The following is a 24,956-nucleotide window of genomic DNA, read 5'->3' as shown; positions in this document are numbered from 1 at the left end:
ATTATGAATTACAGTATGATTTTAAAAAAAGTATCTTATTTCCAGATTTGTTTCCACTTAAATCCTAGTAGGACAGAAACCAGCAACACGCTGAGTACACAGGGTGGGAAAGGAATGACTGCTACCACAGTCTGGGAATTCCAAACAGAGAGTCTTACATAGTGGTATAAAAACAAAGCTCTGAATGAAGTTTGGCCTAGCCCATGTGTCTTACGCACAAAGGTTAGCTAAAATTTAATTGTTATGACCATAAAATATAAATAGCAACAATTTATTCACAAAATTCTGGATTAGATTGATTTTTTTGCTTTAACAAACTTCATGATCTATTAAATTATCAGCCAGCTGTATGTTTAAGCACAACAATAGAAAATGTAGTACATAAACACCTAAAAATCACAGTCATAAAAAGCAGGCAAGTACATCAGTCTTTTGGTGGCCAAAGCACAACAGATTAGTCTGCCAAACAAGTGTACATGAACGTAAATCACGGGCATTAGTTTTGTTAAAAATTGTTTCTACTGTCAATAAACGATCTTCTGTATTTTAATACTGTTCTTAAAGAATTGTAAACTGTTTAAAAATGTATGCACAGACATAAATAACAGTGAAGGATTTAAATACAGTGGTCAATAGGAAAATTAGGTTTTCAAATTTGCATGTGTGATGAGTAGGTAATTTGGAACAAATCCATAATTATCCACAAAGAACTCTGACCTTTCTTAGGTAAGACAGTACTGCCGTCATTTCTAACACTTGTGACCATTATAATAACAAGAGAAAAAAACCAACATATCAGCCCTGATACATCAATCACATATGCATTCAAAATTACAGATATTTACAAGAAAAATATATATTTAATTAAAAAGCCACTGAAAAACATGGACTTTTAGTCAGGTGCTGCACTTTCTGCAAAATGAGGTAATTTAGATGCAAACAAATTAAGTTTAGTAGAGTTCAGGATCCACTGTCTCCACACTTAAAGTACAGATTGCTTCAGTAAAGGGCTTGACTGATTCTGTATGTTCAGAGCAAGAAATCACTAGATCCAGTTAAATCCTGTTTTGTAGTGCTCTTGATGCAACACTGACTAATGTCAGAAGGCTTCCCAGCTCAGTTTTACAACTGGTCTTTCAACAGAAAGAAAAAGGGAAAAAAAAAAAAAAAAAAAAAAAAAAATTAGTTATAAGTTGGTTTCATCCCAAGATGGGTCATTCATGTTCTTTAGAACTTTTCTAACAAGCTTCTCCAAGTCCTTGCGAGCTCTTTGTTCTTCTTCTAATGATTTCTTCATCTTTTTATTATCCTGTTTAATAGAGACAGAAATATTAGGTTTTTTTTTAAACAGGTCTTTTCTGACCACACATACATTGTCAATTAGAAATTCTGAAGGCTCTTCTCAGTAAGACTATTAGCTGTTCAAAAGCAAAGCCTTCTATTAAAATTTCACAAGTTACACACAGTTACTTCACACAATGCAACAAAAACCACCAAATGGAAACTGAGCTATTTCCCATTTATACTTAGGGGGCCTTTATAATGCAAGTGCTAGCAACAGATGGCCAATAATCTTGAATTCTTCTGCTCAAATCTGATCAATGAGGAATAGAATAGATTTGTTGTTAATGGAGAAGGGAAATGGAGCAATAAGTAGAGTAAATATCCCCTCTAAGAGCCTCCTGTGATTATAACTAGTTTCACAATCTCAGAAAAGCTTCTTAAAACTTAATGCAAATTAACTTGCTTCATTAGGAAAGTAGATAGTTGAAAGGAGTATTTTGAAAACCATTATGTTCTCTGGAAGGTGTTTTGTGACTAAATTTTAAACCAGACAGATGACTACCAACAGTCTAAGAGGAGTCTGAATTTGAAGGAAGACCACCACTCTGCATGTGTATTAACGAGTGAGTCAGTTCTCAATATTTAGCGCCATCAGACAGTACTGAAATATCACGAACAAAAGGACCGTAAGGATGTCACTGACCAAACCACGGTAACGCTTACACTGTTCAATCCTGTACAGGCCAAGGTGATGCTGGCAACAGCAGAGAAGCAACCAGAAGATAAGACAACATTATATTAAGGCCCCAAGACAGCCAGTCTACAGGCGTGTAACAAACACGGGTCTGCAATCCAGGGGTCCCAGCTGTCATCTACAGACCTTTCTAGAAACAGGATGGGATCAACAGCTGCTGCCTCATTAACTCCATTCCCTCCTCAAGTCTGATGGGAAACTCAGAAATCTCATTCTTTTCTTGTAGGTACAGACTTAATTGCTTCTCATTTCTTTATTAATTTACTGCCAGTTCAGGACTGTACTATTCAAACGTAGTGCCTGTGGAGCAACAGCTATGAATAACCTATGGAAGTCGCTACGGGAGGGATCCCACCTGGCGTGGTAGTTCCCACCAGAAGGCAGTCCGGTGCCTACACCCACCGGCGCACTAGGTGCTCCCAGAGAGCCTTTATCCATAAAGCCCTCGGTCACTCGGGACCTTCCCGGCTCAGAGATCATTTCTGCCACGTCAGTTGGCAACGTCACAGCAGCAGACCAAGAAATGCTTCTAAGCTGAGATTCCTGATATACAAGAAAATGAACTCAGGCTTTCACAGGTCTTGGCCCTGGAAGATGCGAGATTCTGAAGAGACCATCTGTTTGGCAAGGCACCAGAAAAGAGTGCTGTTGCTTGGAAGTTCAGGAGACTGACTTTTTGTTTAGGGTCACACAGAGATCTGTGGGGCCTCAGTATGGCAGCACGTTTATCCTTTGTACAAAAGCAGCCAGGCCACAGGAATATTAGTGGGTTATTGTTGCTGCTTGTATTACGTGAATTGTATTTTTCAAAAGGCTGTCAAATTTGCATCAAACCTGGGATACATATGCTTCAGGTATCTGAAAACAGCAGAATTTAAGTATTTAACACATCAGCTGTCCTATTTCAAGGAACATGCACGACATCCTTAGAAATACTGGGCACACTTACAGATGGGCAAAGAATTCGGATTCATGTTTATAGCCCAAAGCCTAAAGTAAATTGAATACAAATCCATTTTACATTAACACAGGAGATTTATTCCAACTTCTTGAGTCAGAACTGTTAAGGTCAGTTAGCAAATTCACACGTTGGAGAGTGAGGATAATTCAATGCTTTTTTGCCTACACACTGAGCAATGACTACGTGCTGCATCATTAACATGTTTAAACAGGCTGTGTCCTGGCAAGAAAAAGCCGTTTTTAAACACCTCATTTTGGATACTTAAAACATCAGCTGCAACTTCCATACCGGCAGCTCAGGTGAGATCTTGCACAGTTCCCCCACGTGACAAAGCAGCACCCGAAGCTAACGTGAAGCCCTCGTTAAAAAAAGGCCACATGATAGACACCGAAAAGGACTCTCATCTCTGGAAACAAGAGGTTTTAAGAACTGATTCCTAAAAGGTGTTCAAGTTACTGAAAGACCATTAATAAAGGCCTAAACAGATCCAGACATTTAACTACTAATTATATGTTCTAGAGCAAATACTTTTTCACAGTCTCTATAAGCTTATTTTGCTGATGATACAGCAAAACCTCATTTGCTTAACACTTTCAACATTTCACAGGTTGTAACATCCAAAAATAAATGAAACACAGCTTAGTAAGCCACCTCAGAGAGAGGATACTTAACACTATTATCAAAGGTTGGTGCTCCAAGAGCTGATGACAACCACCAGAGAAGGTGCTTTTTGTCAAATCGGTATGTTTTACTTTTAAAAGTGGATCTAGTCCAAAATTCACGTTCATTCCTGTCAAAGTGAATCAACTTACAAGCCGTATTTATTTTTATAATAAGCCTTCCGTCTTTCCATTTCCATGTCGCTACAAATGTAGCAAGTTACCAACCTGTCTTAACTCCTGTACTTCATCCTTTAATGCATATACTGTGTCAACAAGGCTTCTAAAATGAAAAAAAAAAAAAAGATGATCTGTTACAACAGTTTTCAGAAATACATGCCTAAATCTATTGTTAGACAAAACTGTTAAATGAAATGCATTTAAAAAAAACCAAACCCACAGCTAACAGCTAATTTCGAACTGTATTGAAAACATTTTCTCTTATCCCGATTTATATTCAGTAAGGCAAGGACCTGTTACCAGCTTCTGTAACAGGATACACCTCTTAAGCACATATGGACCTATACTGGTTTCTGTATTACAGCTTTCTGTAACAGAACTGTATTTCATTTCCAACATACACCTTACCAAAAAAATAGAATGATACCACACACTAACTAGAAAGATTACACCAATTTAATACTGAAATGCTACAGTACTCGAAAAAATTACTGAAAAGTGAAACATATCACTTCTTGGCCTGGAAGGAAGAAGTTGCATGGCATATACAAAGAAACGAGACTACAAGCATTTAAATGAAGGCCAACTGCACTTAAAGGACTGGCAGCATACTCCAAACAGCTCTGTTCCCTACTACAAATATACCACAGACACACTACTATAATGGGAGATGGGAGGATGAGGAAGAGTGCAAAGTTTACTGGTTTAATCCATCATTCATTAAATGTTCTCTTACTTCTCTTCTATAACAGTCTGACCATTACTTTTAGTTTCTTCTACAATAATCTTTTCTTCTTCTGGAAGCAGGACTTGAGGAGCTGATTCTTTACGGGAACCTGTTGTAAAAATAAATTACAAAATGAGCAACTCAAAAATATTGCTGGGGCATTTTAAAGATTATTATTTCATTCATTGCATGACACACCTGCATGACCAAGGTATATCAGTTTCCATTTCCCCCTTCCCTCCACACACACAAGTTACTGACACATTTTTAACATTCAAAACCACAGCCTTACAACAACAAAAAAATTGTCTGACATTCCTATCCTGCTGCTGACATAACTCCTGTGTCATCGACGGGGATGCCACACCGTTCGTTGAACGGTGCACCATTCAACTATCTCAGTAAAAGCTGACAAATTCACCATAGCTGACTCGGAAAGAGATAGATGTGTTTAAGTAACAGTGATTTAAGCCTCAAGGACAGATTCTGATCTCACACCGATATAAATTCAAGAAATAATTCCACTCTAAACCAATTACTGTATCGGTAAGGAGCAGAATAATAGTATCAAATAATACAGCAATGGAAGAAAAAAAGTTAAAATCCCTTTCCCCTGAAACACTATAAACAACACAATGGGGGGTGTGTGTGTGTGTACATGTATACACACACATACATTTACAGATAGCCTTTTAGTCCTAGAATAAATTCCTACCAAATGAAATACATACTTTGTATTTAATAAATGTTTTTAAAAGCACTTAATGGTTTGACAAACTCAAAACATTCCAACATCTTCAAAACGTCTTCTACAATCATTACAATTTATTATAATCGGTAATACATATAGATTCTAAAAAAGTAGCTCTGAATAGAAAAATCTGCACCTCAGAGGTATGTATCCATTCATACATACATGAAGTATGTATTCTAGAAACATTATTTCATTAGGCTGCAACAAATTACAGGCATTTTTTTTAAAACAAGGTCTGCAAATAAATTGCTGTCTAAGCATTTGTTCAGAATTCAAACACAGCAGATAAGGCATTAAAGTTCTTGCATATTTTAACGAAGATATCAGTTTTAACAAAGAAGGTAGACTTGCCTACCAATTCATTGTAATGAACTTTCATTCACAAGGAATGTTTTAAGTCTAGTACAGTTTGAACTGATGACTAGGTACTACAGGGTGCATGCCTGTCAGGAGAAATTAGTTAGCTCTTGCTGAACAGCTGCTTTGTGATAACGGTGCTTTTCTTTTATGGTTCGTGATAAAATACATAATCTGAACACAGAAAATAAATGAAAGAAATCAAGCTCATAGAAAAATACTAAGTTCCCTAACACCACACCTGCACTCTTGAGTTCTGAACAATGAGTTTGTAGGGACCGTAGTTCAGCAGTACGTGTTAAGCTATTTAAACTGTTTTAGCAAAGAATAACAAGAGTCGCTTTAATGAAGAAAACAGTTTCCTAAGCTGACAGTAAAGATCTAATGTATCAGTACATGATGGTTAAAATTTTATGGAATAAAGATAACTGCAGATTTGAGAACAGAATCTCGTCCTTGAAAGCTGCAAGTTCTTCAGCTAACAGAGTGAAGAAATCTTTTATGGGTTAATGCCCTTCCACTTATTTTCCAGGGAAGGAATAACCCATAAAACAAGCACATCCAAACTCTGTATGGAATCAAGGACATTTCCCAGTTTGCGCTGTCAGTCTCTAATTGCAAAAAGTTGTCTTATGTTTATTTCAGTTAATTGCTTACTGCTCTGCTTTATTAGCCCAGGAGGTAGCAGAGAACACCGAGCTAAATGTTATTTTAGGAATTAGCTGGCAGCAGCTGCTACCAGATCACTACATTTTGGGTCTCTGTACCCATGTGGAGCACCTCAGCCCAGCACACGTCGAGGGAGACACTGGCCAAAGGGAGAGAACTGCCACGCGTTTCTCACCCGTGACTCCCTTCGACCAGATGGAGCAGCGCGTTGTATTTATCTCTGTACAGAGCTGCATCCAATTGTCTTTGCCTGGTCAGAGTAACACGGGTCCTTGCAAAGCAGAAACAGCGTGGAGTAGACAGCTTTAAAAAAAAAAAGTCCCAGCAGTACAGTTATATACACACATGCATGTAAAAGATGTCTACACCAGCATATCCTGATGTATGTACAGCATAGCACAGTAAACACTTAATACTACTGAGACACAGAATGCAGTTTCATTAAAAACAAAATGTTCACCAACATTATACGCACAAGGAGACCACACAGTACGCATACACACTTACACGATGCAAAACTGTTGCTGTGAACACTGACCTTCCTGTGCCACAAAACATTAACTACTGTGGAATTCAGGACATCACAAGTTTCACTCTCGCCTTCATTGCTCCAATACCGTCGGTCATGCAACTTTTAAATTCGTATCTCAGAACCCTTGCTGCTCTTACAATTTGTACTTATGCAAAAAAAAAAAGCCCAACACTTTCTTCTTCACCTTGGTTTGCTTTTTGTGAGTTTTGGCAGGGTTTCTTGTTTGTTTTGGATTTTTTCCTAAACCCCACGAGCACTTGCTAAGTATCAAAGGTACAAACACACAGCACATCTATCTGCAACAGAGGACCCTGTCATCAAATGAGTACGTGCACAGTAACATCAGACTTGACGTGTGAAGTTCTAAAGGTAAAACGAAGCTACTTCACCATCTTGCTTTTCTGCACCATTTATGCCAGAAGCTTTTCTTTTTAAGACGCATTTTCTGGCAATTACACATCTAGAAGGAACTTCAAGCATAGTCGCCTCACTACTGGCACTCAGCAGTGTTCCCTAAACTGCACCTTGTGCCTCCACCAGGTTCTTTATGTCTATTCTCTATGTGACCATTTCTCTCTGGAAAAGTTTACAGCTACAGCTTTAGGACATGAAGAGAGGGCTGCATTATAGCACAGTGCGTAGTTCACACAAAGTTGTACTAAAAGGGCAGTCTAAGAAGTTCCTGCAACTTAGATAATCCTAAGCACTTCTTTGCGACATATTCCATGTTTTCATGAAGTAGTGCAGAAGAATAAAAAATCACTTCAGTTTGCCATTTCTGCCATTCATCAATCCTAAGCATCCAAGTTTCATGCTGAATTTTATTATGAGACACTACTCACTCTCATTCCAAGTCAATGGGCCAAAAGACAATGTTTAAATTGACCTAAAATAACTCTGGCCCTAAATCACCTTGAGACAATGCAACCAAAAGTACCAGTTTAAAAAAGATGGAACACTACCCCCAAAGCTTTACAAAACAGGGTTTTCCTTTCCTTTTTTTGAGGGTGTGGGGGGAAGCAAGGTGGATGGGAGAAGAATAGATGTTTGGCAAACCCAGGCAATTACTACAAGATTAGCAAACAAATAGTAAGGCTGAGTAAGATGCCATTAACTTTTCAAAGGGGAACTAAATCCAGGGTCTTGGAAGAATGACCCCACTGTTTAGAAGTCTGTTGCATATTTAAGACAAAACAACTGGCCACTATGATCAAGATTCAACTAAGTTCCCATCAATTAAATTCCAGCAAGAAAATGAAGGTATCTATTCAGTATCAATACCTCCCAGCCCTAGAGTGGAGAATAAAGAATTACAATGCTTTTTCCCAATACCATACCCTAAATTACAGGTTTAGCAAATTTAGCCTCCAGAGTAAAGCAAATAAACACAGCCTACATGGCATTCAGACCAGGGGTAGAGACCTTAGCAATACCCCCTATGTAATGTGGTGCAACACCCGAGATAAAGAACAAGCCTGTGGCTAACAGCCCCGTGCTTTTAGTTTTCAGTGTCTGATCCCCTTTCCAGCCTAATAATCAGCCAAACCAGCAAGCAGTTCTGAGCATTTCTGGAAAAAAAGGAAAGCTGAAAGCTGTTTGGATATTTATGTGGCTGAAAGACTGTGACAGAAGTTCACTTTATACCTGTCTGAAACCAGCCCTGGAGTACAGTCTTAACACCAAAACGGGAAGAAACTAGAGCCCAGACTGAATGCCACAGAGGTTCTCGGTGATGTCTGTTTGCAAGCATAACCGCACAACCCCAGCCTTCTATTCACTCTCCTCCAAAGGGAGCCTGACATCTTAAAAACCAGTTGATATGGTACCATGCTGGTTCCTGACAGAAACCAGGCTTCAGAAGGAGCTGTACTGGTAATCAGTCTGGTCCTTCGTTCTGCATCATTTAGCAGACACGTGTGAAGAGAGTCCAGAAGTTCTGCACGGATCTTAACACATCAGGCAGAAGGGAAGGAAGAGAAGAAGGGGGATGAAATTCAGATACCTTTTCACTTTAACCAGGTATTAAGTCTCCGCCTACGTTCAAAGGCCTCGTCTGGCCAGGAACCATTTAAGGTAACAGTAAACCAGAGGTGGGTACGCACATCACCTCCTTAAAGCAGCTAACCTCAGGGCCTCAGTTAAAAGCCAGCTCCCCCCAGCCCATCAGGACCAGGGCTCCTTCCTCCAGCTGGCCACGTGGAGGAGGAGGCTCAACCTAGGTACTTCTACTCTACCAAGAGTTTGCCTTCTTCCAGCGACTACGAGGGTCCTAATTTAAGCTATGCAAGTTAGACATGTGGCGATGGCGGTTAATTTTAAGAAGTGCATGGCATAATTTGAGGCTATCGGCAATGATTCTGTTGCACAGCTTTTAAGTATTGCTGTTTTCTTCACTTTTTCATACCTTTATTGTGATTAGGAGAGGTAAGGAGGGGAACAAGGCACAATAAAGGTAAAAAATTAGAAACAGTACTTGCAAATATACAGTTCTGGTTTTCAGCAACTTTACTAGGCTCTCTTCATAAGCTAAGAAGCTCTTTGAAATTATTTGTTTGAACTTCAAAGACAGAAGTCTGACTTGCCACTGAAAAACAAATATGTGCATACACAACTGTTTAGATCTACCATTAGCCACCAGTATGTACAGACGTGTGTATTTCCTAGAGAAGCAAAGAGTAGACAAAAAGTAAGAATTACTTGTTGTTTAAAACATCCAGTGTTTCATTGTGTTAGTTATATAAAAGATACTAAAATGGATAAGCAGACCTGCCAAATTAACCTTCTCTTTCTCAATGAATCTTTGATGAGGTCCTAATATGAAGAATCCTAAAAATGGTGCCCTCAGACTCTGAGTGCATTGAGATTAAAGCATTGAAAAAAAAAAAATCCTTCATGCTACAGATCTGCTGAAGTCAAAAGGGAACCCTTTAATATCTTTGTACAGATAACAACAAGTCAGAATCCAAACATCAGGCCAAACTTGAGTTTCACTGTATAAAATACACTGTTGTTTGCAATTCTTGGGAGTAACAAAGAAGGTTTTGGCATGAAGTTATTTGTTGTTGTTTTTTAACTAACAGTGATACACAAATAGGAAAAAACCCCACACGACTCAGGTAACAGATCTAAGCAGTTTACAGCAAAATGTTTTGATGAGTAAAATGAAAATAACTGAAGTGGACTGAAACACATACAGCTCCATATGTAAGTGTTAGTCGTATAAGAACAGAATGAAGAGTCTGAAAGACAGATACACCATCTGAAGAAGCGGGATATTTCTAAGACAACATTTGGGAATAGCTATCCCACTAAACTTCCTGTGTATTTCACTAACCAATACCAAAACTTCCAACCAGAGGGCTGCAGAGCTGAAACTAGAGTTACTACAATCATAGCAGCAAAATGTTATGACCTTTTAACAGAAGTAGGCAATTACTTCATTTATTCTGATGTAAACATTTTAGTATGTATATTAGGTTACTGTTTTATTTTAATTCACTCAAATATGAGCATCTTTTAAGCAGAAGCACTAAAGATAACTCTTGTTTTGAAGAGAAAGATGTTGCAGTATTAAATCTTGAAAATATGTAAGGTTCTAGAAACCAGTATCATATTCATAAAATTTCTCTCTGGTAACAGGACCTGCAGAAGTAGGTTTTAGATTGCTCCAATAATTCAGCCTGTGCTTTTACTGAGAACACACCAATCCAAAAAATGAAAAAGAAGAAAATAAAATCAATTAAGGGGAGAGGGAGGCAACAGAATAACATTCTATAGATGGCAACGTGTCTGAATAGTTATTTTTAAAAAAGAGAGGATACAGAAGGATACATACTTCACATTACATTGAATTTCCTGTAGTTGTCAACTACATCAAACAAAGATTACACACTTATGTCAAAAAAGCTCTTTCACTTCAGCATTTGATTCCTCCAGGAAGGAGGAGGGAGAGAAAGGAGGCAGGGGGAGAAGAAGAAGTTAAGTTACAAGTTATGCTGTCCTTTCCCCCTGTGTAATAATTAAATATTAAAGTCACAGTCTAGCAAATGCAAAATTTATTTCAACTGTACATAACAGATGTCCTTTTTATATAAAACAAAACACTTAATTGATATATGCAACCACAAACAATATGCATACTGTACAGTACAATGCAACATTCAGATATACATCCATTTTGTATTTTCAAAAGGCAGTCACCTACTAAAGATGGCTTCTCCCATTCACAAATGAAGTGCACAATATATATTATTTTTTCTATGTTTTACGTCACTATATACACATTACTGTGTTTTGGCAAGATTATGCAAAACACCCAATTAATATTGGTTGGTTTCAATTTACGGTAAATACTAATTTATGGAAACACTGCATAAGCCATGTGAAGAGGGGCTGACAATGGCTTGAACCTACCTTCCAATTCAGATTCTCCATCCTTCCAGTGTATTTGTAACTGTACACATATAATTTACAGAATTGCATAAACATAAGGTACTATTATTACCATGACTAAAGTTCCACAAAAATAGAAACACTGAACCTTTGGACCGAATACCACCATTTCCACATTTGCCTTTTTTTTTTTTTTTTTTTTAAAAAAAGCATTTTGCATTAATACTCCTGATAAGTTCACAATAGCTTATGGCCTGGAACACTGAAGACACGGAATGATTTTAAATGTGCGGTGACATTAATATGAGGCTACAGAACATAAGAGATCCTAATTATGATAACAGTTAATGACTTAAATGCTACAATAATTAATGGTGGTAAACTGTCAAAGCTTTGGTGCATAGAAAGTCAATAAAATCTTCGGATCTGAGTAACAAAACATTCTGTGTGATAAGGAGAGATCAAGTGCAACAACTGTATTACAAACTCATATTTACACTATATAACATGAAACAGACATAAAGGAATTGCCGTTTATCCAATGCAGAAAACATTATTCAACTAGAACACCACAGCTTAAGAAACAGGAAAAAAAAACCAATCCATACTTTCCATATATGTTTAAAAAAACCAAAAACTGACTGAAAGGAAGAGGGGAGTGAAGTGGGTTACAAATGCGCTGTGGAATGGTATGGAGCACACGTACTCATCGCATTTCTCTAAGCAACACTCCTCCATTTTGAAAAAAGTTCAACATACACAAGTTCCTGGTCACTTCGTTAACATACGACTAGTAATATGTACCCCTGAAAACCCTCCTCGGTAAGCACTGCTGCTTTTGTTAGTCATATTTTTGCATGCCAACAACAGTGAGAGAGGATAAAGGAGGTGATCAAACAAGACTGAACGCAGATCTGCAAACGTGAACTGCTTTGAAATAGCTTCTCCACGCTGACCGCCTTCTGGAATCATGCACATCAGCAATTACTAACTTTCTGATCATGTAACCTGCAGAAAGGTGTTGATTATCTTTTAAAGAGCGTGATCAAGTTCCCAGGCGGCAGTTTATTGCATCGTGATTATTCTGAACTTGTTCATAGATAATACCCGAACACTGGATAACATGCTTACTTGAAAAGGGGTAGGGGAATTGCTTTTGGGGACCCTGGTGAAAACGAGAACTGTTTCTGTCCTTTCATCACATGCTTTTCCCTAACGCCAAGGAAGATGTAGAAAACATGTCATTTTTGTTTTGATGCCGATTACGGTATCCGCAAGACAGAACACACACACTTCACCCCGGCAGTGCCCCAGGTGCAGGTTCGAGACCTTCAGCTGTGCACAGCATGTCACAGCTCTCTGAAAAGCCAACACGACTGTAACTGAAGAGCTGCTGCTGAAAACAAACCTGCTCGTGAAAGAAGTTACAAGACACAATAAAATCTGTCACGGACATGCTCCAAACAATACAACCCAAAAGCCAAGCATTCTATTATTCAGAACGTCAAACAAGCCAATGTGATGGCAGTTGTACCTAGAGTTTCAGATGCTGAACACGCGAGCCTCCATCAGGGGAACCATTTTCATCTCGTCTTTTCAAGAAGAATGGTCAATTGAGAGTTGACAGCTGTGTATTTTAACAGGCAAGTAAACATCTAGACCCTGCTTTCTGCCACGCTACTGCGTACAGTAAAGTGACAGCATGACCATAGGTAACATGAGATTATCAAAACACTGCATGTAATGAGCATGGACTGCCGGGTTTTCATGACAACTGCCAGACTGGGGTGGGGGGAGAGCAGTGCGGTCCTTCGTATAAACGTTTAAGCAATGAGGGAAAGACAGCAGTATAAAAACAGAATTTTTTATGGATTAGCAAATGCTCTTCCAAACAAATGGGCCAGATATGTGAGTATCTGAATGATTTTACAGCTCTCGTTCTGCTTATTTTTAAGCTGCATTTTTCTTACTCTACCAGCTTTGTATTTTGTTTGTAATAGGTAGAAAATCCAACCGCTACCACTAAGGTATTTCCATATTGCTGGCACTCAGCTCACAAACCAGTATGGTTTCAGTTCAAAATACAAAAACATGCTGTATCCAAAATAAATTAAAAAAAAAAAAAAAAAGGAAGAAAGGACCTGTTGCTACACTGACCAAGTCAAAAGAAAAAAAAAAAAGACCATTCAGAGCTACAAATTAACATCTGTCAGTTAAAAAAACCCTCAAGAAATATCATCCTTAACAGGATATACACTTTTTAGAATTACTTATTTGTACGTGTATTGAATTGGCAATAGAGCCTTCCACCAGGTATAACTGAAGTTTCAGAAGCTCCCTCAGAAGTTGTTAAAATATCACATTAAAGAGACAAGGAACAGCAAGAAAACATCTAAGAAAAGCAGGCTGTGATACAACAAGCATTTGTTAAGAAAAAGCTCAGAAGTGCATTAGTTCTGGTGAGAGATATATGAGCAACAGCTCTTACGAGATGTAGACCCCATTCTGTAACTATGGGCTGTCCATATACTGTCATAGTCAGAGTCTTCTGAGAGGTCTGAAGGCTCCAAACGAGAAAGACTACTGCGACGACCCAAGGAGTCTAGACTTGATTGGTCATCATCAGCCAAGACGTGATTATGCATCAGGTCAGTGCCTTGCCATGCTAAGGATGTACAGGTGAAATGAAATGGTGGATGTGGATAGGCAGAGGTGGGATGAGGAGGAGAACGTAAGGAATAGCCACAACCAAACACATGAAATAAAAGCAAAAAGGTGATGGGAAGAGAAGGAAAAGAGAAAATATTGTTAAAAAGGCACCAAAGTTTTTTTTCTTTTTTTTTTTTTCTTTGTTTTTTCTATTTGTTTGGGGTTTGGGTATAAGTTACACTCAGCATATAATGTTTGAACTGTTACAACACAATTTTTGAAGTGGTTTTTAAGCTTCTAAGCAGCCTCAGTTGAGAATTTTGAATAACCAAAACCTTGTTTGAAAATATATTTTTTGGAAGAGGGAGTTAGGTTCTTCTGAAGTACGGAGTCAGTTCTGGCCTGAGGGGATTTGACTGGGGACAGAGCGATAAACACAGTAAGCCAGCACGATCCAGCGCTGATCTGAAAAGCAACAGGCCGTTCCCCATCACACATCTGTACCTCCATCCTTTCCCTCCCTTGCAATGACACAGTCATTTGTACAGCTGCTTGGTGAGCCAGGTCAGGGAACAGTTTCAAATGAAAATTAGCCCTACAAAAGATTCTTTTTCAAGCAGGTAATTTCCCCACCAGCTCACAACACAGCCGCAGAAGCGCTTGTGTCACCACGGTAAAGAGGAAAATGCAGGGGAAAAAGCAAAGGTTCTCATGCAGAGCAGGGCTGCTGACTTTCTACATCAGCAGCAACATCTTGCGTCCACTCAAGAGGGCTGTCAAAGTACAGCTTTTCTGTGCCTGTACCCCTTGTTATTTGTTTAACCATGTAGTAAATTGATTCACAGAGAAACAGGGCCAAGAGGCTAACAGCAACGCAGCCTGGTCCGTTCCGACCCCTCAAACACCTCTCCCTACACACCGCTATCTGAATCTAACTTCCCAATTAAACACTAGAGTAGTTGATCAACCCCCCTTTATTTTTGAAGGCCTGGCAATATCCAAGGACTGAAACCATGTAAGTGGCCATGCTACAAGCCAGCACACACATGGTACTGCAGAAGATTTTAAGCCTCCATTTGGAGCAAAGTGCAAAATAAACTCGGTATATAAGAAGCAGGAGAAAGTGAAACGCTGTTCTTCTATTGGCATCTGTCTCCCCAAATTAAACCCCGCACCTTCCCCACCCAAACAACTTAAAAAGTTGTTCTGCTACCTCTACTGCCACTCCCACCAGTGTGCACTGGTGCCACAGCTCTGCTGATCTGACGTTGCCAAAAGCAGCACCCCTTGGGCTTTGGGCTGTGGTGCAGGTGGGAGCACTGCCAAATGAGTGCTGTGAGGGACAGGCAGAATATTAACACGGAGGTAAGAAAGGAGTATGTAAAACAAGGGCGTGCTTCACAGATGACAGGCAATCCTTTAATTCTACTCTTCTACGCTGACTACTGCTCCCACAGAAGCAATTCCAGCATGATTGTTTTTTTCCCCCATTACCAGTCTAAAAATGGATCTTCTGAAACTGAAAGTCTTAGATGACAACACTATTCTTTCCAAACAAAGCAGCCATGTGCTTAATCAATAAAAAAAAATGTTTCTTGCTGCAATTAAGAGCAAATAAAAGCTGCTGACTTCTGATGTATGCAATGATACTCACAGCACTATGTATATTTCTTAAATATACATAGGAAGGAAAAAAATAGGCAAAAAAGCAAAAAAAATCATATCCATTTTGAGTCTGCACACACATTTTATATCTTGCACACTACTGTGCAAGTGCAAATGTTTCCCCAACCATTTCTTGTCACATCATCCTTGGAAATAATCAACAGATCACAGTCAAAGCATTTAAACGGCAATCATCTCATTTAATTTTGTTTGGAACAACAGTATATCTTCAGAATTTTGAACACATTCATTCCTTTTTATCCAATTAAACACACTACTGTAATGACTGTAGGGCTACAAATTAGATTAGTATTAATAAAAAATTATGTAATAGCTAATTTTATCACCTTGGAGGCCTACAGTTCAAGACAGAAAAATTGAAATGAAGGTTTTTGTTGTTACTTCAAAAATTTCTACAGCCTAATACAAGGGCTATATTCCCATTTTAAATTACATATGAATACAAAGTACCTGGATTTTTTTCAAGGTGATAACAGTAAGCAAACACGTATTAGGAAAATCCATGAACTAAGTTTGCAATTGCATTTTGAGACTTCTCAACTGTCAACATAAAGTGCTTTTGCTTGGAAGCAAAACAGTCACAGAGCACTGTGGGCAGTATTAACAGTGATTAACACCACAAATTTAAACAGCTTTAGTGGACAAGGAGTAAGTTATAATGTCCACTCTTCTAGTTCCTGACAACAGCAAAACCAGCCAAGTTCTTCAGGATCATTATACTGTGTTCCAAGGATCCCCGAATGAAATCAGTATTCAACTGTGCAAAAACTGTGCAATCAGAACAAACGCAACAGCATTTTCTCCTTCCTTGTGTAAATGGAACACATGCTGGTGGACTCCCCTGCTTTGCGCAATGTTTTACTTACAATACAGAGGAACTCCACATGGCAACCTTGATTTGGATTAAATGAAGTAGGACCCCAGAGGCACGTTACAGGTTTTCAATAATCTAGGTATTGATCTGAGAAACTAAAAATGGCTTTAAGCAACACACAGATCTGAGAACAATTTCTCCTGAAATTATGAGATGGGATTAAAATTTGTAATAAATACTAAAAACAACTAGTGGCAGTAAAAGAAAAGAAATTTTTATAGGTCTAGGTTACTTTTCCATAGTGGAAGTCTTTGTTGAACAGAACAAGACAAAAATACACTCCTCCAAAATTATGACTACGTCTTCATTCTTCCTCTCTACTTACCAGCTTCTTGAAATTTACCAAAAAGCATACTGATTAACTATCACATTCAGTTCAGACACCTCTCGTTCATTGGTGAAGGTTTTGTGCAATTTTAAACCATGACAAGTAGTCACTTTTGGCTTTTGGTTTTTTTTGTTATGTTTTGTGTTTTTTAAATACTGAAAGAATTATAGTCTTTAACCACGGTCCTTGGCACCCAATACTTAAGCACTCGGCACTGATATTAAGCCAGAAACAGGTTATTATTACTTCCAGGTCCAGCTTGCTACTTGCAAAGGCCTGAGAACATACACCTCTCTTTTTCGCAAACTATCTAATTTGTGTTTTAGCCATTTCAGTACTTTCTAACTTACTTGAATTTAGTGTTTGACGTGTTTTGGCACTTGTGCAATATGCTTCAATGACTTTAAGAATTTGAGCATCTTCTTCTAAAGCAGCTGTACCTAGAATCAATGGGAAAAATAGAATTTTAAACATGGTTATGTTTCTTAATACAGAAAAGCCTCTTTAAATCACTACGTTTCTGTTGAGTCCAAAGTTCAGCCTAACCAACCCTTTAAAATCCTCTTAATCATCCCATTTTAAAAATCATACTTCAATGAGCAAAAGTAACAGTTTAAGACAAAATAGTATCTTGAAATGCTTGGAAAAAAAACCAAGTCAGAGCAATTACCCACACATTCAAGAAATTTTCTGAGCTTCTGAAGTTGCACAGAACATGTTCTGAAGTGTGATCACTCTGGTTCTAAACCAAACAGCCATTAAACTGAAAAAACCTGTATATACAGTTATAATATATGTATTATTTCATTATTTAATGAAAGAAATCAAGGAACAGAATATTAATTCACAGAAAAGAAATCTTGAAAACTTTGGGGTTTTGTATATGTATCAGATTTACCCCTTTCAACAGCACACTATTGAAAATTAAACTCCGAATTAACAGCATAATAAATACGTCAGTACAGTTTCAGTCCAGTGTGCAGCAGGAAAGATGTAACTATCATGTAAGTGTATCTGTCAAAAGTGGAGTAATTAAACTTCTCAGACTTTAAAGTAGAAATACAAATACTGAAAAAAATCTAACCTTTCAAGCTTAACATGGCAAAATTTTCCTAAAGGTAGAGCTCCACAGCAAATCTCCTCTTTGGGGAATTCAGTAAAAATGCTTTCAAATTGCTCACTTGCAACAGAGTGAAATTCCAATCAAACTGAAATCTGGAGGTACCTCTATTATTAGCTTAGATGGAACTAGGAGCATATATGTAGGGCAAGATCATTTGTTATTTTAAAAGCATTTTTCCTGTTTTCCTCCTTGAAAAAAATAGGCTTGAAAATTTTCTGCTGCGTGAATCTGAACTGCCTTCAACACCAAAATGTAGTAGTATTCTCTGCCAGAGAGAATAAGTCTTTGTGATTTATTATCACCAGAACAAAGCCAACTGTCCAATCATTTGTCAGGATCAGCTGACAAGCTAACTGTTGAAGAAATTATCTTGACCCAATATAGTTTCCCTACAGTTTAGGAGATGCAGGTACTCCAAAGTACAGGTTATTTCTCTTTCAAGGCAGGAAAAATTTCATTTTGGATTTCACTGTGGTTAGAATGCAGCACCATATTACTACAGTAGCAAGACAAATATTTCACTTCTGAAATGAGTACTGTGAGGGCACTCAGTTGAAATACCTTACTTATTTTGGTTTGTCTGTTATAATGCTAATTTCACATAGCAGTTCTCAAAACACAGCCCACAAAAAAACCCTGGGATTCTGGAGGAGATAAGTAATAAAACTCAAATCTATCTATCAATAAGCTTTAAGTTCAACAGAAGTTCCTCAGTGGAAAACCTTTACAGCTCCACAAGTGGCAAAAGCTTGAAGGAGCACTAACATGTAACAGAAGCTTCTAAGTACTGACACAAAGCGGGGGGGGGGGGGGGGGAAAACCAAGAATCAGTAAATATTTCTGTAACTAACACTCTTTGACTTAAAGCCACCAAAAAATCCCTTTTATTCAAAGTTATCGCCTACATACAAAATACTGGAAGGTGTTAATCAGTAGAACAATGTATCTGCAAGCTAAAAACCCCCTTCTTCCCCCCGAAAGAACTATCTCCCCTCACTAAGTGTTTAATAATTCCTACATCTCCAAGCTGACAGCTGTATTACCACTGTCAGCACAACTACTGAACCTCCATCCTCCAACATCTGAAACGATACTGTATTGCAGTACTTTAATTTTTCCTAAACAGATACCTTCCTGTAAGGTTAAAACGTCCTGAACTAAACATCCACTTTGCACATCCAAGAACACAGGATCATTCTATTCACTACCTTAACCTTTGCAGTATGAAATTCACAGCACACTCAGAAGGACCTCCACCTTAGACAAACCAACGGTGCCCTGAGGAAAAGCTTTTTCTCTCTAACTCTACATAAACCAGGGAGAGACATTGTTCACAATAACACACTTCATGCATTGGAACACTCAAGGCACAATCTCTGTCTTAAAAAGCCCACGAGCAAAGGACAGACACAGAGAAGCAAAAGTTGCAGTAAAAGAATATGGCCTTCAGCTTAAACACCCTGTCTTTTATTGATACAAATACTTGGATTATTCATTCACAAATTTCTAAGGAAGAATTAGAGTGACACTGACAACTAAGTGAATATTGTGTTTGCTTGATAACATTAATGTTCCCTCCACCCCAAATTATCCCAACATCCAGATTTTGACCCTTCTGTTTTTCTATACAGTCATCAGTCCCTCTCAGTTCAGCGTTGCTCTTCCGACTTCAAGCGCTCTAAAGCCCTGCAGTTCATTCAGACACAGACACTAGCAAACGACCTTATTTCTAGGAGATGAGAGCAGACTGTTGGATCTTAGACAGTGACCTCTCTAAGCAACCAGACTTCGAAGCAGCAGCAATACCCAGCTTTCCAACACACAGCTCAGCAGAAGCTCCTACCAGGATCAATTTAAGAACATAGCTACCAAGTGTTCTGCAAGAGTGGGACAGTATCTTCAAATTGTCCTTCACAGTATTAAAAGACAGGTTTACCTTACTGAACTTTACATGGCTCTATAGCAAGCTCACTTCCCTCTGTAGCAAACAAATAGAAATCTGACTTTCCATCCCAAGCATACATCCACTGTAGTCAACAGTAAACCTCTAGAAAGCAACTAATGCCATCATGACATAAGCACCTAAGATGAATAAAACAAACCATCCCCTGGAGATACCTACCCCCCTCTCCCCTGACAGGAGAGAGGAAGCCAGATGACTCGCTTACGCTGTACGCCTAACCTTCACAGAATTTAAACGGATGTTAATTCCATCCTTTATATCATGCAGACATTCGTTCCAAGTCTCTCTTACTTTTTCTCAGTGCAAACTCTTCATCTGATGGCTTCCGTTCTGGCTTGCGTTTGGGAAGCAGCTTTTTCATGGTTTTAGGGCTTTTACTGAGATCCTGTGCAGGGAAAATAAAAATAAAAAGAGTAGAGCTTCTCTACAATATTTCAAAAGTTTAACTTCTAAGATGCATACAGGAGTTACTAACTAAAAATCTTTTAACAGCACCAAAATTCAGTTTACTAATATTTTTTGGCACATCCGATTTGCCTGAACTGGCTGACTTCCTCTCTACCCTTCCTCCAACTATACACAAAGTCAGATATTTTATCTGTTCTATTAACAGAAATATACAGAAAAGCTGCTGCAAAAGCATGCAGGCTGTTTGGGAGCTAGAGCGAAGGGAAGAGGCAGGCATACATTAACACAGGTTTTTTTCCTTAACTTTTGAAGAGACAACCCATTTCACCTGTCTACTTAGAAGCAGGTAAAAAAGGACCTAACAAGGAAGTTTGGCAGGTAGTATACTCTTCAAAGCCAGAATTTGTAAATGTTTAGGTCTGTTCTTACAAAGCTCTACAGCAAAAAAAAAAAAAAGATACAGCAACAAATACAGCATTTCTGCTCAAAACGTGGTCATGCTGATTTACAGGAACAATGCTAGGTTACAGGAACAAAAGGAATATACTGGTCTACCCCTTACCTTAAGGATACAAGACATCCTCTATAAAAATATAGAACAAGAAAGTAAAAAGGTGAATGAGCAAGACAGACCAAAGAAGATGAAGATAGGTTTTGAACATCATTGTATGCTAAACACTGTAAAGATGATTGAAATTTTACCACATGGGAGAATTCAGTGCCCTACACATGAAAGCGTGAAAGGAATTTAACGTAAATTACAAATGAGCATATAGTACAGCAAAACAGAAGAACCTCTTGTAGCAACTAAGCCTGAATACTAACCTTCCAATTGCTGATCACCTATCACTTTTTCCCTGTTGTTTAGGGGATTTACAAAAGAAAAGAAGTCACAGACACACAGCCACCACAAAAATAACACAGCCAGGCCACACTGGGGCACAGTGTTTAGGCTGTACTTTCTAAGAAACTGCAAGTTACATGTCTGCAAAATAAAATTTTTCTGTCAACATCTCATGCTTGCAGAATGTCCTGGTTTCAGCTGGGATGTAGTTAGCTGTCTTCCTAGTAGCTGGTACAGTGCTGTGTTTTGAGTTCAGTATGTGAAGAATGTTGATAACACTGATGTTTTCAGCTGTTGCTCAGTAGTGTTTAGACTAGAGTCAAGGATTTTTCAGCTTCTCATGCCCAGCCAGGGCACCTGACCCAAACTGGCCAACAGTGTATTCCACACCATGTGACGTCCCATCTAGTTTAGGAACTGGGAAGGGGGGGCAGGGATTCGCCGCTCGGGGACTGGCTGGGTGTCGGTCTGCAGGTGGTGAGCAATTGCTCTGCGCATCATTTGTATGTTCCAATCCTTTTATTACTACTGTTGTCATTTTATTAGTGTTATCATTATCATTATTAGTTTCTTCTTTTCTGTTCTATTAAATCGTTCTTATCTCAACCCAGGAGTTTTACTTCTTTTCCTGATTTTCTCCCCCATCCCACTGGATGGGGGGGGAGTGAGTGAGCGGCTGCGTGGTGCTTAGTTGCTGGCTGGGGTTAAACCACGACACAGAATAAAATATTCTTAGGCATAACTGCATGACTCCTTCTGGGCCCTGTTGCTTCACACTAAATTAGTATCATGAGAACATATGACAGACACTGAAACAGGAGGCATCACCAAGCCACAGAGCATGTAATATTCTCCTCCTTACATACACACAGACTTCCAACATAAATCTAACATTTCTTTACTATTTACAGAACCGTGCAAAATGTAGTGGCAGGGCCAAATTAACCTACCACCACCATCTTTTCGTGGTTAAAAACACCACATTTTATTTCTCTTGGAACAGATTCCCGTTTCAGACCGTATGCTAATTAAAAAATACAACAGCATGTTAAAATCTAAGCTTTTTTTCCCCTAATAGTAACATTAGCCATCAGATTCTTTTGAGTACAAAAACATTACATATATTTTGACAGTTAGCATTTTTTTTTAATATGCTATTGTTGCCTAGTAACACTGGCAAATACTGAGGAACCAAGAGTCAATTATACCACCACAGCTGTGTAGAATAATTTGATACAGCATTTTGAAGCACCATAGGATCCCTTATCCTAGATACTTTGCAGTATGCTTAGCAAATAACTTACTTTGCAATAAGTCTGGATGATCAACATAATGAATTTCTAGTTTAAAAGAAAATTTAAAAAAAGAAACAGTCTGATTTATTAACTGGATAAAGAGTGGAAATAAGTGGAAGCACTTGGAAGAAGCAGGGGAAGCCTCTCCCAACAAGCCTTAGTATCTTCTGAGCTGCAAGACTAAATCCCTGTTTGAAATAAACAGCATTCACTAGCCCATTACCATTGATTCAGCATTGGCTGTTAAATCCTCTTTATATAAAAACATGCACAAAATTGTAAAATGGTAGCGCATAAAAAAAGTTAAACTTCCCGTTGCAGGCCTGCTACACAGTCAAATTTCTTGGCTGCCACAGCTCACCTCTTTATAACAAAGAGCTGCTGAAGGCCGTAATGGAGGTGCGGGCCGTAAGCAGCTCAGACTCCAAGGCTTGGGGGTTTTCGGAGGTTCCAGAGGTCCCCAGTTTATCGTGGTATGCGGAGTCCCATGATGTGACGGATGAGGAAGAGTGTGGTACGCAGGAGTCAGTGGTATCGGCTTACTGTCCGAATGCTTGCTGGAGGGCGTTACTGGATGGGAAGGAAGCTGTCAAAGACGCAAAGGTGATGGGAAGGGAAAAAAAGTATGTTATTGTCATAAAGACATAATAACATCAAGGATTGGTGAAATAATCTCACTCACTATCTAGTCCTTCCGTTTATTACAGCTGGCCTTTGAAAATTTTTACACTAAACTATTATTTGGAAAAATGGAGCCTGAAGAAATTTTTATTGTCTACCACAGACAGAGCACGCACTAAAGAAAGAACAGCTACAAGCAGCCCTGCTCCCACTTCTCTCACCACTGAGGATGGAGCTAAATTTAGATCCATTCATATCTGACAACTCAAATGCAGAACCCAAAAGAAAGTACTTAAGGAAATAGTTTCTCCACAGCCTGTCAAGTACATCACCAATTAAAACCTACTGTTCTAAGGATACTTAAAAGATGGTGGTGCATTACTTGGTGGTGTATTATTTGGTCAAAACAGAAAAAGTAGCGATAATTTTCTTTTACCCTGTTAAACTATTACACCAAGATCTAAGCTTTTCATTGTGTGAACAAAGAATAAAAAACAGAATGATTTTTTTGACCCATTAAACTAGTCATAACATTCAGTTCTTGTTACTAATGGCTAAAAAAATGCTTTACATGGTGGTATATTTGCCAGATGACTTAATCCTGCATACACTGCTCATTCACTTCAATCTAGAAGCTCTTTCTTACCGTGTGAGATGGCACAGAGTGAGGTTTAATGGTGGGATTCCCAACAGTTGTGACTTTGGTTTGCTTCTGCAGGTGATCCACCCATTCATGCAAATCTTGCTGGTTGTTACAAGACACTAGTATTCTTTCAATCATCGTTCCTAGGTGACAGAAAATATAAGATGTAGGAAACCACAGAAGAACACTTTACTCAGTCTGACATGATTATAAAGACACTCATTTCCTAAAACATTGTATCCCGTGAGTACCAAGCAAAAATTTTAACCTTTATTTTCAGTACAACAGCATCTCAGTTTTCCAGTTTTAACAGACATTTTCTCCACTTAAATTTGTTCTTGTGCCAGGCATAGGAGTTCTACCTTCTTCCCCACCTCTATAATTACACACAACCTTTAATGACAAGAAATAGATGTGATGTAGGAGACAGGCTCATCTAGTAGCCTTATGCTTCTCCATCGTCCCCAGGAAAGGTAGTGTATAGCCTAAAATGTCATTCTTGAGTCTGTAAGCTACAATACAGGAGAAGTTATACAACACAGTTCACCAATCTCTCTCAGAAAAAGGCATAAAGTTGGTCTGAATCTAATATTAAAGTTGAGGCAAAAGTCACTTGGGAAAGCAATCTTAACCAAAGATTACTTTTATTTCTGCAGTTAATTCCATTTTAACCCATCAACATTCCTCATCCGAGGTCAGCTTCATAGCTATTATCTCAGAAGAACATGCACCATCAACTGCTTTTTTCCTGTGTCTCCTAGCATTGATGTGTGATACTGCCTGCCACTTGAGAGGGTCAAAATTACTTTACTTAAATGCAACCTGCTCAGAGGCAGAATTGATCCAGGAAATGAATGAAGGTATGAAGCTCCACCGTGTGGACCCTGCTCCCACTGTCCTTTAAATCGCCCAAGGATGTAAGGTACATGCTGAAACAAATGCCTTAACAGACAGAAATTACCCAAAGTAAGCACAATGGCAACCATCATTGGCATTAGAGATGCTAAAAGTCTCAGGAAAGAGGTGGACCATGTCTACAAGAAAGCTCTTGCTTAAAGCTCTTCCAGAGTCTCTGGAATTCCTCTTCTTCCAGTGAGTAGCATACTTAGCATACATTATAAAGGACCTCCTCCAAGGCTACTGCCTCCATTTATGGAAATACAGAAATCTGGGGATGAATCCCATGCAAAGACAGTTTGTTAACTGCTTAAGACAAGCAGTAAAAAGCAGCTTTCCAGCAAGGCTCCGGGTAG

The 24,956-nt window shown here is 38.6% G+C and overlaps 1 protein-coding gene across 3 annotated transcripts in view; it reads right to left on the bottom strand.

The window, feature by feature from the left end:
- Positions 1-305: 305 nt before the first annotated feature.
- ARHGEF7 (Rho guanine nucleotide exchange factor (GEF) 7) overlaps positions 306-24,956 on the bottom strand; it is a 125,634-nt gene continuing 100,983 nt past the window's right edge. For 2 of the 3 annotated variants that reach the window (XM_010575630.1, XM_010575631.1), the window contains 5 exons: positions 23,707-23,846; positions 22,801-23,025; positions 20,184-20,277; positions 17,157-17,246; positions 13,720-13,934 (listed from right to left, as the gene is read on the bottom strand). In XM_010575630.1, the coding sequence (XP_010573932.1) occupies positions 13,720-13,934; positions 17,157-17,246; positions 20,184-20,277; positions 22,801-23,025; positions 23,707-23,846 (764 nt within the window). Of the gene's footprint in view, positions 1,310-3,886; positions 3,942-4,574; positions 4,675-13,719; positions 13,935-17,156; positions 17,247-20,183; positions 20,278-20,862; positions 20,884-22,800; positions 23,026-23,706; positions 23,847-24,956 lie in introns of those variants that run through there. The other variant, XM_010575628.1, reaches the window with a different exon arrangement.

The sequence above is a fragment of the Haliaeetus leucocephalus genome, unplaced genomic scaffold (genome assembly GCF_000737465.1).
Source record: "Haliaeetus leucocephalus isolate CR32 unplaced genomic scaffold, Haliaeetus_leucocephalus-4.0 Scaffold495, whole genome shotgun sequence".
Taxonomy (NCBI): domain Eukaryota; kingdom Metazoa; phylum Chordata; class Aves; order Accipitriformes; family Accipitridae; genus Haliaeetus; species Haliaeetus leucocephalus.
This window is presented reverse-complemented; position numbering and strand designations above follow the sequence as displayed.